Below are 12954 nucleotides of genomic sequence, written 5' to 3'. Positions count from 1 at the left end.
AAGCTCATTTTTGGAGATAAACGAGCACGTCTCCTAGATAATAACTTTGAAATAAATTTGTTATTAAAAGCAAATAAACATTTATTAGATTCTAATTTTTATGAAAAATAAATGTTTTTTTTCAATGCAAATATATATTTTTATATTCGGTGTAAATATTCAATTTTGCGATATTTTTTTATATAAATAAATTGTATATTATATTAAATAACTGATTATACTTTGTTTATCCTAATTTTTTTTATATTAAATAAATGCATTCATTAAATAAATAATGCGCATATTAATGATGTATAAAGTAAGTAACTAGTTACTTTTGAAAATAACTGTAACTAATAACTAGTTACTTTTGTAAAAATGTAACTAGTAACTGTAACTAGTTATGTTTTGCCAATGTAACTAGTTATGTTTCAAAAGTAACTTTTAACATCAGTAGATGTGATTGAGTAAGCACTCTAAAATTTTGATTTTATTTACATTTACAATATAAATAACTAACTTGCCAAGTTTCGTTCATTTTAAAGATGGTCATCCAAAAATCTCGTTTTTTGGTCGATTTGACATGGAATGACCTTTCTATAAAATATATTGATCACTAAATTTAACGTATGAAATCATAAAGATTTACTAAATTTAAATTTGATAGCTAAGGTTCTATTGTTTTTAAGAATAAGAAATAATATTGGAACCTTACAGTCTCCATATTTGGGGGTACATCCCCAATTATTGTATATCTTGCCAGTTCCTTTAAATATAATTTAGTAGTTAAAAAGGTATACTTCAAAAGGTAATTTTTTTTATTAATATAATTTTAGCTAAATAAAAATGAGGTAAAAAAAATTCAGAAAGTTAAAATGCCCTTAAAAAATAGTGATAGAAAAAAAGAAAATAGGAAAACAACCTCCATTTGTAATATAGAGCCATGCTATGTAAAAAAAGCTCAAACCTATACCAAGTGAGCAGATTTAAATAATATTATATTATGGAGCCTTATCCAGACCAAAATCAAATTTAACCTTTGAAGATTATAGAGCAATTATCTTCACCTCACCAAAGTATTAATCAGCTACATATGTGCCTACAGTAGTGTTGTTAAAAAGCCCAATTTGGGTCTATTTTAAAAACAGCCCGATTAAAATTATAACCCTTCCTTCCTTACTGTAAGTAAGAAAGAAAGAAAGAAAGAAAGAAAGAAAGAGAAAGAAAGAAAAAGAAAGAAAGTAACATTATGCAAGCCAAAGATTTTGCTCATATATGACAGAAATCTCAAAGTTAGCTAAAATCTTAATTGGGACATTTTAAAATCGAACCAAATCAGGCTTTTTAACAAAACTAGATTATAGGCCTGGTATAAAATTTTGGCACTGATTTTATCTGTACAATTCACCTTTAAAAATGGTAAAAGAAACTGCAATATATCTTCACGTAAGATGTAATCACTCACATAGAAAAAATTTTAAAATCTCATTTCATAATCTTAAAATAAGTGCTGGGGAATTTCCCAATTTCATACTTTTCAAAAAAATAATCCCTATCTTGATTTTTTATTATCAGTTTTTAAATTTAAACAAAAAAATTGTGGTTATATTTTATATATAAAAAATATATATGAGTAACAAATGTTTTAAGTTAATTAATTGATATATCAAATCATACTCAATTATAAATGGACTATATAAAAAAAATTATTATTTTCATTCTAGGTTTAAAAAAAATTATTTAGCCCCAGCTTGTGTTTTTAAATATTATTTGTCAGCCCAAAAATCTTTGGCTTTAATATATCAAATTGTACTCATTTATAAATGGACTATATTAAGTGTTGTTAAACGGTTCGTTTTGAGCCGATTTTTCAGAACGATTTCGATAAAATTTTGTATGCTGAGAGAATATCATTTGAAAGCATCGAATCCAAGATTTTAGCTTCCTAGTACTCATAGTTCTAGAGATATCAGTGGTCAAAAGTGGCAAAAATGACCTTTTTTCGAAAAATACGATTTTTTGAAATTGAGATAAGTTAAAAAATAATGATTTTAAAGATATAAGTTATATGTCATTTTGTAACTCTATTAAAGGCCTTTTATTAAATATTAAGGATTTTTTTGAAATAATATTGTTGCGGATTTTATTTACGTTATAAATTTTAAACATAAAAATTCCAGGTGTTTCGCTTTCCACTTTTTTTTGAATTTAATATTTTCTTATTCTCTAACCTTATATCTATTCATAAAAAAATTTTAAACTTGGGACAGCCATGGGTTTTTTAGTTATTACGATTTAAAAAATCAAAAAATAAATATTTTTCAAAAATAGATGGCGCTCTCCTTTATAAAATAACGTATTTTGTTATAATTATTATTTTTTTCACTTTTAAACATAAATAATAAGATTTTCCAGCATTAATATCAGGAAAAAATATTAAATAGATCGTTTGATAAGCTTACTTATTATTAGAGATCTGCAAAGTTAGGCACGGCCCGAACGGGCTTAATTCTATTTAAAATAATCGGGTTCGGGCCGGGTCTAATATTTTGAAAAAAATTCAGGCCGGGTAGGGTCGACCTTGGAAACTTCTTTAAATATATATAAATTAATTCCTATATAAATTCGGGCCGGGCCGGTAACTGTTTTTAAAAAAAATTCGGGTTCGGGTCAGGCCGGCAAAACATTTTTAAAAAAAATTTCGGGCAGATCACTACTTATAATTATTGCTATATTGATAACTTGTAAAAATTAGTTTTTATAATAAATAATTAAATTACCTAAAAAGATGGTTAAGATTTCGATATCTCATACAAGAAAATATAATTATTAATTGTTGAAAGATAAAAGCTAGTTTCATGTACCTGCCCTAATATTAATTAATTTTTATTTTACAAATATTTTGATATTAATAATTTTTCTTCTTAAAATTATTTATAATTTATAAATATAAATGCGTAAATCCTTTTAAAGAATCTAAACACTTTAATTATAAAAAGAACCTGCGTAAAGTCATGACGTGGATGACACAATATCCAAACATTGAGGCGGAACTTTATATTTGTAATAAATGCCGTAAAAAGTTATCACAAAAAAATATCGAAAATATAAATTCTGATAGTGAATATGTAAATAACAGCACAGCATCAACATCAATAGATAAAATCAATATAACTTTAAATGAAATAGGAATATCTCCTATTAAGGAAAAAAACTAACCGAAAAAATTATCCAAAAAAAAGGCAGCAAAAATAACAAAAGCGATTACATATAATAATTAACAATCCAGATTCGGATACGAAAGATAATAATGATATACTCAATAACATGAAATTACAATATCCCAATTTATTTAAAATAAAAAATATCAATTGCTGACCATTCTGCCTCCTAATTGGAGCGTAAATAAAATAAAAACGACATTCAACGCTACATATCATATGGCATATAATTCCAAAATCATTTTAGAAGAAAAGGGGAGTCTTTCAACTCCAAATCGAAAGCCTGCAAAATATCTCAATCAAAAAACAGTTGATATTGTTTAAAAAAAATTTTCGCATTGATAAAGTTAGTAGATATTACCAGGAAAAAAAGATTGAATATCTATCATTGAAAAGGGGGAACGAGTGAACGCTCAAAAAAGGTTAGTTCTTAATAATTTGAAAGAATTATATAATCATTTTAAGGCGAGTAATTCAAACTTAACAATTGGATTTTCGAAATTTGCTAGCTTAAGACCAAAAAATTGTTATTAGCAGGGGCTAGCGGAACACATAGTGTATGCGTTTGTAGCATACATCAGAATTATAAACTTATGATTTTAAGCTGTGAATTAGCAACATTGACTAAAAATGTTGAGGATACATTAACAATTTATAGAGATGTTATAGGCAGAATGATTTGCAATCCCCCGTTACCCACCTGTTATTTTGGTGACTTCAACGAATGTCAATATATCCACGTGAAGATATTTGATTGAGGATCTGATAATCGATGAGATTAGAGGATATGTAACATGTGCATATGAAAACGATTGTTGGTTAGGATTTGTACAAGAAGTGAATGTAATTAGAGATGAAGTAAAAAATAATTTTCTTCACCCTAAAGGACCAGCAAATTCTTTTGTTTATCCAGCTGCACAAAATATCCTTTTCATACAAAAAAATAATATTTCAACAATAGTTAGCCCATCAACGGCTACTGAGCGTACATGTAATTTATCGCAAAACGAAATTTTCATGGAGTCAAAAAATTAAATTTAATGAAAAACTTAGGTAATATCTTTTATGAATTTTAATTTATCTATTATATTTTTAAAATTTATAAAATAATTTTTCGAAAATTAAAATTTTTTATAAAAAAAATGATTATAACCGCAGCTAAATAATCTCATTTCATGATATTAATGCTGGAAAATCTTATTATTTATGTTTAAAAGTAAAAAAAATTTAAAAAATAATAATTATAACAAAACACGGTATTTTATAAAAAAGCGCCATCTATTTTTGAAAAAAAATATTTATTTTTTAATTTTTTAAATCGTAATAACTAAAAAACCCATGGCTGTCCCAAGTTTAAATTTTTTTTATGAATAGATAAAAGGTTAGAGAATAAGAAAATATTAAATTCAAAAAAAATTGGAAAGCGAAACACCTGGAATTTTTATGTATAAAATTTATAACGTAAATAAAAACCGCAACAATATTATTTCAAAAAAATCCTTAATATTTATTAAAAGGCCTTTAATAGAGTTATAAAATGACATATAACTAATATTTTTAAAATCATTATTTTTTAACTTATTTCAGTTTCAAAAAATCGTATTTTTCGAAAAAAGGTCATTTTTGGCACTTTTGACCATTGAAATCTCTGGAACTATGAGTACTAGGGCTAAAATTTTGGATTCTATTTCAAATGACATTCTCTCAGCATACAAAATTTTATCGAAATTAAAAAGGTCGGGCCGAAAAGTTATCGATTTGGTATGGAATTACCCTTTTTCCTTCTATGAGCAAAATCTTCAGGCTTGCGTAATATTTTTCTGGATAAATTGAGTTAGTCGTTTTTAAAAATCGGCTCAAAACGAGCCGTTTAACAGCACTACTATATAATTATTAGTGTTGTTTTAAAGTAACTAGTTACATTTTTGCTAAAAAATAACTGTAACTAGTTATATTTTAAAAATTGTAAATAGACTTTTAAAAATATATATGTATAAATCTAAATAATACATTCCAGTAATTAATTTTATTTTTAATGTTTTTTTAAAATAATATTACTATTTATTAAAATTATAATACTATATCTATATTCTATGTAAAAATTTATAATTAAAAGAAGAGAAATTAAATAAAATAATGTATTTAGTTTGGTCGGTGGGGCTTAATGACCTATGTGGATATAGATTTGGATCGACAAATTTAGATTGATATTCTTTTTCGTAGGTAGAAGCCTTTTCTAATTAAACGTAACCTTTGCCCTATTGTTTTGAATGATTTTAGGGCTTGGGATCCAAATGATCCATGTCTGAGACTACCGGAACAAACAAAAAATTATTAAGGTGGCTATATTTATTTGTTTTTTGTATTTTCAGCTTTTGTGACAGATTTGAAATAAAAAGATCTGGCAAAAAAATATTTACACATGTATGGGTCATTCCATGTCAAATCAATCACTTTTCGGCCGACCCCTTTAGATTTCGATGAAAAATCGTAGGCTGGTTATATATGTTCCCATTAGATTATTAACAAAATTTTAGCGGATTGGCAACTTTATTAACGGAGATATAAGGGTTAAAGGTATAAAAAACGTCTTTTTTTGCATTTTACTGATGTTAAATAACTAGTTTTTAATTTTAAACTAAATATGATCAAATATTGAATATAATATCAATAGCTAAGTTAATAATTGATGATTATGGCGAAAACATCAAAATTAATTTTTGATAAAATATGGGTCATCTTATGGTCAGTTGAAAACTTGAAATTAATATTTCAAAATGTATATAATCTCCGATTTTTAATTTTTTTTAAGAAATATTATCCGTTCACTATTTTTTTAATAATTTCTTCAACAATTAGCATGGCTGGATATTTATTTTAAAAAATATTGCGATTTTTATATTTTTAAAAAAAATAGATGGCGCTATATATAATAATTTTAATATGTTAAAATTCATTTTTTTTATTGATTAAAAATATTTTAATGTATATATATCATACTAAATCGATTACAATGTCCATTATATATATTTATTTGTAATTCAAATCATAAATTTTTAAAATCTTCACAAATTTAGCCTAAAGATAGTTTATAAATTAATTAAATCTTACTTCATCTAAAGGAATACAAAGCCTGGCTAGCTTGTGAGATTTCTTCAGGAGATAATATATATGTTTGACTGGTGGGAGTAGAAGGATTGACCAGCGAGAGAATATGAGATTTAGTCAACACAAAAATATCATCTTTCAGAGGAAATTTAAATGAGGCTGAAGGTCCACAAGGCTATAAAAATCTGATTTTTACTTCTTCATTTATATCATTTTTATCGATTATATATCCTAACCACCATTTATCATCATATACACATGTTATATATCCATTAATATTTTAAAAATTAATTTTCTCATTTAAAAACGAAACTTGTTTTATATTATATTTTATGGAATTAGAATATATTTTGGTTTTTAGTCTATTTTGATCAATGGGAATAACCCCGTGATTTTTTTGGGACCCATGTAAAAGCAGTTCATTAAATCTTTTACGAAGGGCTAATTCCTCTTCGATATATTCTTGATTGGATACATATTCAAATTGAATTCCATTAATATTTTCTTTAGCATAATTATATAATTCTAATGAGGTTAGGATTTGATTTTTATTTGGCCTTTGAAGACTAGCTCTGGCAACTAATCTTTTGACAGTTCCTCCGATGCCGTCACTTGCATTTTTGCCGTGAGCAGTGGAAAAGAAATGCCATTCAGCAGGAATATTAAAATCGTATTTTTTTCTGGTTTAGAATTAAATTTGGATAAAATAACAAAATTTATATTTTTTAATTCTTCTCCAGATTTATATGCTACAAATGGATGTATAGTGGCCTGCACATTGTTCCAATGTAATCCCTCAACTTCATCTTGTAAAATGAAGGAATAATTCTCAGAATAATCTAGAATTGTTAAAAATTCTTATCTTTTAAATTTTTCTACATTTGTCATTAATTCATTCTGATGAATGGCGCAGATACAAACAGTGTGTGTGCCACTAGCTCCAACTAAAATACAGTTTTTTGGTCTTAGTTCGGCAAATTTAGAGAATCCAATTGATATATTTAGGTATTCTTCCTTAAACATTTTGAATATTTATTTAAGCTTATTTAATACAAATCTTTGGACTGATTCTTTCTCGCCTTTAACAGATACACAATCTTTTATTCCAGGCATGAGTCGGCTTATTTCATCAGAACTATAATTTTGTTTATTTTCATTGCTTAAAAATTTTTTCAAAATCTTCGAAATTTTCTTTATCTTTGGTTATTTTAATAATTTAAGATGATGACAATTTCATAACATTCTTGATCTTGATGGGTATGACTTAGTCTGGGGGGTGGGGAGGTGGAGGGTTGGGGGTAAGCCTGGTAATTAATGTGATTTTCGATTTTTCCCTTAATAATTTTCCTGCACTCCTTTAATCCTGCTTTTTTGTTAGTGTGCTAGTCGGATTTTTTTAATTATTTTTAATTTACATTGAAATATTAAAAAAAATTATTAAAATTTTTTATCCTGCGATTATCTCAGGGGAATAAGGTTTACAAAGTTATATAATAGAATTTTATGATATATTATACATTAAAATATTTTTAATCAATAAGAAAAATGAATTTTAACATATTATAACTATTATATATAGCGCCATCTATTTTTTTTAAAGTATAAAAATCGCAATATTTTTTTAAATAAATATCCAGCCATGCTAATTGTTGAAGAAATTATTTAAAAAATAGTAAACGGATAATATTTCTTAAAAAAATTAAAAATCGGAGATCATATACATTTCTAAATATTAATTTCAAGTTTTCAAATGACCATAAGATGACCCATATTTTATCAAAAATTAATTATGATGTTTTAGCCATAATTATCAATTATTAACTTAGCTATTGATATTAGATTCAATATTTGATCATATTTAGTTTTAAATTAAAAACTAATTATTTGACATCAGTAAAAAGCAAAAAAGACGTTTTTTGGACTTTTAACCCCGATTATCTCCGCTAATATAGTGCGCTAAAATTTTGTTTATAATCTAATGGGAACATATATAACCAGTTACAACTTTTTATCGAAATTGAAAGGGGTCGGCCGAAAATCTTGATTTTTTTGCTCATATGACATGGAATAACCCGTATAATCCCAAGCGAGGAGTATACCTTGGTTCCAAGGGGCTAGCATCATTCCATCAGGGTTAAAGCCATAGGATTCCAGTGTAGAAGAAATATTTGTGAATTTCAAGATTCTATTGATGATAGAATTGCTGGCATAGTGCCTGAATAATTTACCTTTTGAAAAATGAAGTAGGTCCAAGGGTATCAATTAGAGGTGGGCGCGGGCCTAATTTTTTAATCACAGCCCGCCCGCTCACGGTTGCAATAAAAAAATTATCGTCCATTCACACTTAACCACTAAAAAATTTCGACCCAACCCGCCCATTATCGAGAGGCAATATTTTAATTCACGCCCATAACGCCCATAAATTCACAGTGTTTTTAAATTTTACAAAACTATTGCTATTATTTTATATTTTTTTAATTTATTTCATTAATCATAATATATATTAATAACAAAAAATAAATATTTAGAAATTTTTGTTGAAATAAAGAAGAATGTCCATCTTTTGATTTCATTGTGTACGCCTTTCCTCTAAAGAGATTGGTTAGAGAATATAACCTTTCACTAGAAGCCTTACTTGCCAGGGCTGACAAAATATTGCTGGCTAATTTTCTCAAAAAAGGAAATGAATATTCCTGTTTCCAAAAATTCAAAATATTGTCTTGTTATTTGTATTATGAGCGATGAATCTTTTAAGTTCATCCTCACAGTTTTCATCGAAGATATTGATGCTTCATCAGAATCATCTAGAAATTTCTAAATTTTTCATTTAGAAATTTCGGTCTTTATAATGTAGGATGAATTAGAAAAGTTATAAATGATAGTTGACCATGAGTATACTGTTTTTTTATGAATTTAGGATAAATTAGGAAAGTTATAAATGATAGTTGGTATTGACTTATGCACATCATCTAATTTTATATCATTTCGCATTTTTATAGTTGTTTTATATATATCATCCTTTTCTTCTATTAATAACTTAAGATTTTTGAAATTCGTATCTAGTCTTTTAAAAGAATCTTGTTCTGTTTTTTAAGGTTTTGATTATTATTGTATCACGTTCAGAAGGTTAGCAAAATTTAACTAATTTTTGTTTCCATAAATAAACTTCATTCATTGTTGTACGAGAATCTGCAATCAGATTATCCGAACATTCTTTAAATATTATTAAAAATTTATCTAACTCAAGTATGATTTAATATCAATTGTGGCTAAATTATTTAATTCTTGCTTGCTAAACAAGTAGACCCATAATTCAGAATATGATTTTAAGAGACTCTGAATCATGATATATACAGAGTTTCCATATCGTTATTACATCTTGTTTAAGGGTGTGGTTTAGCTTGCTATTAGCTGTAGATTCTTTGAAATATTATGCTATAATTTTACACCATTTATATTTAAGGATATTTCAGCTAAACAATTTTCAAAAATATGATGCATAATATTATTTAGTATATGGCATACACATGCTAGCGTTTCGTGATATTTGAATGCATTTATAAGATTTGCTCCGTTATCAGTCACACAACTATACATTTATTTAAAATAATATTCTACTTCTGTGTATTCTTCTAAAATTGAATTGATTACACTTTTAATATTGACGCCTATTTTGATTTCCCTTTAGGTCAAAACAAATTCTTTTAATTCAAAATACTTAATGATAATATGTCCTGTAATAGTTAAAAAAAACTTATTTTTATAGTTATCCATCCAAAAATCAGTGGTTATGAACAAGTAATTATTATTGATCATGCTTTTAATCTTAATTTCATCGTATATTTTTGGAGCTATAGTATTCTTGAGTTTACAGCTCACAAGTATATCTTTTATATTTTGTTGTCCATATGTAACACCAACATTTATTAACTCTTGGCCTAGCTTGTAAAATCCTTCACTTTTTGTTGCATTTAAAGATAGAAGATCTTTACAAATAAAATATAATTGACTATTCTGTAAAATTCTTAAGCAAAATTTAGCAAAAAGTCTCGCGATAAACACCTAAACATAAAAAAAAATTGAACTAACGGAATGATAACGAATGTTGTTTATAAAATGAGGAAGATTTTTTTTTCAAAAATTATTCTTTTTCAAAAAAAAATTAAATTAGAAAATATATATTATAATTATAAATTGCAAATTTATATTTTTAAAAAATCAATTTTAAAAATTAAAATATCCATGATTCACAGGAAATTTATGTTCACGCCCAATCATGCCCAGGTAAAATTTTGGGAAGGCCCATCTCACATCTAGTATCAATATGAGTTTCAAGAGGGAAACATGATGTTGGCGTTACTATTTCACAAAATGAAGAGTTATAGCTATTCTAAGTTCTTCGTTGATTAATAAACAAGCTTAAATTAAAACTAGGTATAGTTTCTAACCATTCGTAGCAAAGATGGTATATGGCTGAGACTTGAATTATTTGATGTCTATTGTCATTATGTATACTCGAAGTTTGGGTTTAAGGGAAGAAAGAGTGCTGAAGATTTTTTTGAATAGCTTTGAAGTGTATTCAATGCAAGGCTGTATCAATGGTAAATTCCAGTCTCTTTGTCTTAAATTTGGATGAGGAACTTGGAGAATCTTTGTTCCAGAGGTTTAATGATGCCATATGATGTGGATAATTCGATAGTATCCTTTTTTTAAATCTAAAAATACTATTTAAATATTTTTATGATTTTTTTTCATATAAAAAGTAAGTTTATTAAATTTAATATTGTGTTGCGCTCAAGTGCTAGTGCTGAACGATTATTTAGTATGGCAAAGCTTATACTTTCTGATCATCGCTCTAGATTTGGGGATGACAGTACTGAAATGTTATTATTATTATATTAAAGTGCAATAATAAATAAATTATATATAAATGTAACAAATTATAGTCATGTTTTTATACCAATATTTTATTTGTGGAAATAAAGTTAAAGTTACATAAAAAAATATTTTTAAAAAAAATCAAAATAGATAAAAAGTAGCTTTAAAATAGTAGCGAGCTACTCATTTGAAAACGATAGCTGTAGCGGTAGCGTGCTACTTTTAAAAGTGGCGTTTAACAACACTGGTAACTAGTAATTATTTCAAAATAACTTTTAACAAAACTAATAATTATTTTCATTATAGGTTTAAAAATAAATTATTTAGCCCTAGCCCATGTTTTTTAATTATATTATTTGGCAGACTGGGAATCTTTGGCTTTGATAGAGGTCTTTACTTGAGAAAAAACTAAATATGAGAAGGAATGTGGAGGGAATAAAATTCTCCCCATTTTTAAGTAAATCTATCAAACCAGTTATTATTAAAGAAACCTATTTATTTTAAATAAAATTTAGTGGCATTCTTAAAAAATATATCTAAATAAAAGCTCAAATATAAATATATATGGTTATTGAGATATAGAAACAATTAAAAATTAAATAATTAATATTATTATTTATAAAAAATTAATGTTTATCAATTAACTTGTATCTTGTTCCTTCAAACAAATTTTCATTTCAGCAATAAAACTTCTAGAAAATAAATATACATTAAATTTAAAGGTAAAAAAAATTTATATTTTATATTAATGTTTAAAACCTATTATGTGGTGTGCCCACGCATGTATAGACATATTCAGTGTGTATTTTATTTGTCTGTAAATATTGATGCAAACGAGACTTTGCATATTCTAAAGTCCAATTTCCATGAATATCTGCATTTTTGTCCAAATTTTTGGTCTAAATAATAATTATACATATTTGAGAAGAATATCAAATTATTCAACATAAATTAATCAAGACAAATATAAGATCATGACATAAATTTGAGCATAATAATAGTTATTTAATTATTGTATATCATCAAATACTATATAATAACATCTAGATTTTCCATAATCTAAAGAATTTACCAAATTTATTTAAACTTTAGAACTTTGGGTAATAGACAAAAAAAATTGGAAGTAAAAGAATATAGAAACATAACAGTTTCATATAAAAGAAAAAAGTATTAACTTCTTCCAATTTTTGTTGTCTTAGTAACTCATCTGAATTATTTTCTGACGGTTCTATATGAGGTACATTATCAGGTTCTATAGAACTCATATTTGTCATATTTTCACCTAAAATATCATAATTATGTATTAGAAAATAATTTAGCCAATATAAATATTTAAATACAAATTTTTACCTTCACCCATTAAATGATTATAATGTGTATTATTAATTGAAGTATTTGATTCATTATCAGCTGCCTAGGATATGAAATAGTAGTTAACAATAAAAATATCTTTACATTTAAGCTTAAAGCATTCGCTGGTATTGCGCCTTCTTTGATTAAAAAGTTTATAAAATCTTTAGCAGCACAAGTTTGAGCATCTTTCTTACTTGTTGAAGTTCCCGTTCCTACGTAATCAAACGTTGATATATTAGCCTAAAATTTAATGTAACATTATAAAAAAAATGATAATATACCGAGCACGTAAATTGAGAACGATAATTAGATATAAAGGTATTATATGAGTATTTAAGGGTCTTATAATTTTTACTGCACCATGTATACAAAAAATTTTTAAAGTCAGCCATATTGTAAAAAATTATATTTTTTG

At 25.9% G+C, this 12954-nt stretch overlaps 1 protein-coding gene across 2 annotated transcripts in view; it reads right to left on the bottom strand.

The window, feature by feature from the left end:
* Window positions 1–12954, bottom strand: part of LOC135922343 (ATP-dependent RNA helicase A-like) — a 26803-nt gene extending 13849 nt beyond the window's left edge. For both annotated transcript variants that reach the window (XM_065456727.1, XM_065456728.1), the window contains exons 1-6: window positions 12821–12954; window positions 12642–12779; window positions 12537–12600; window positions 12362–12468; window positions 11946–12085; window positions 11832–11878 (exon numbers count right to left, since the gene is read on the bottom strand). In XM_065456727.1, the coding sequence (XP_065312799.1) occupies window positions 11832–11878; window positions 11946–12085; window positions 12362–12468; window positions 12537–12600; window positions 12642–12779; window positions 12821–12931 (607 nt within the window). In that variant the 5' untranslated portion in view covers window positions 12932–12954. The remainder of the gene's footprint in view (window positions 1–11831; window positions 11879–11945; window positions 12086–12361; window positions 12469–12536; window positions 12601–12641; window positions 12780–12820) is intronic.

This window comes from Gordionus sp. m RMFG-2023, chromosome 1 (assembly GCF_954871325.1).
Source record: "Gordionus sp. m RMFG-2023 chromosome 1, tfGorSpeb1-WG-v2, whole genome shotgun sequence".
Taxonomy (NCBI): Eukaryota; Metazoa; Nematomorpha; class Gordioida; order Chordodea; family Parachordodidae; genus Gordionus; species Gordionus sp. m RMFG-2023.
Note: the sequence above shows the minus strand (reverse complement) of the source record. Positions and strands in the feature narration are given on the sequence as shown.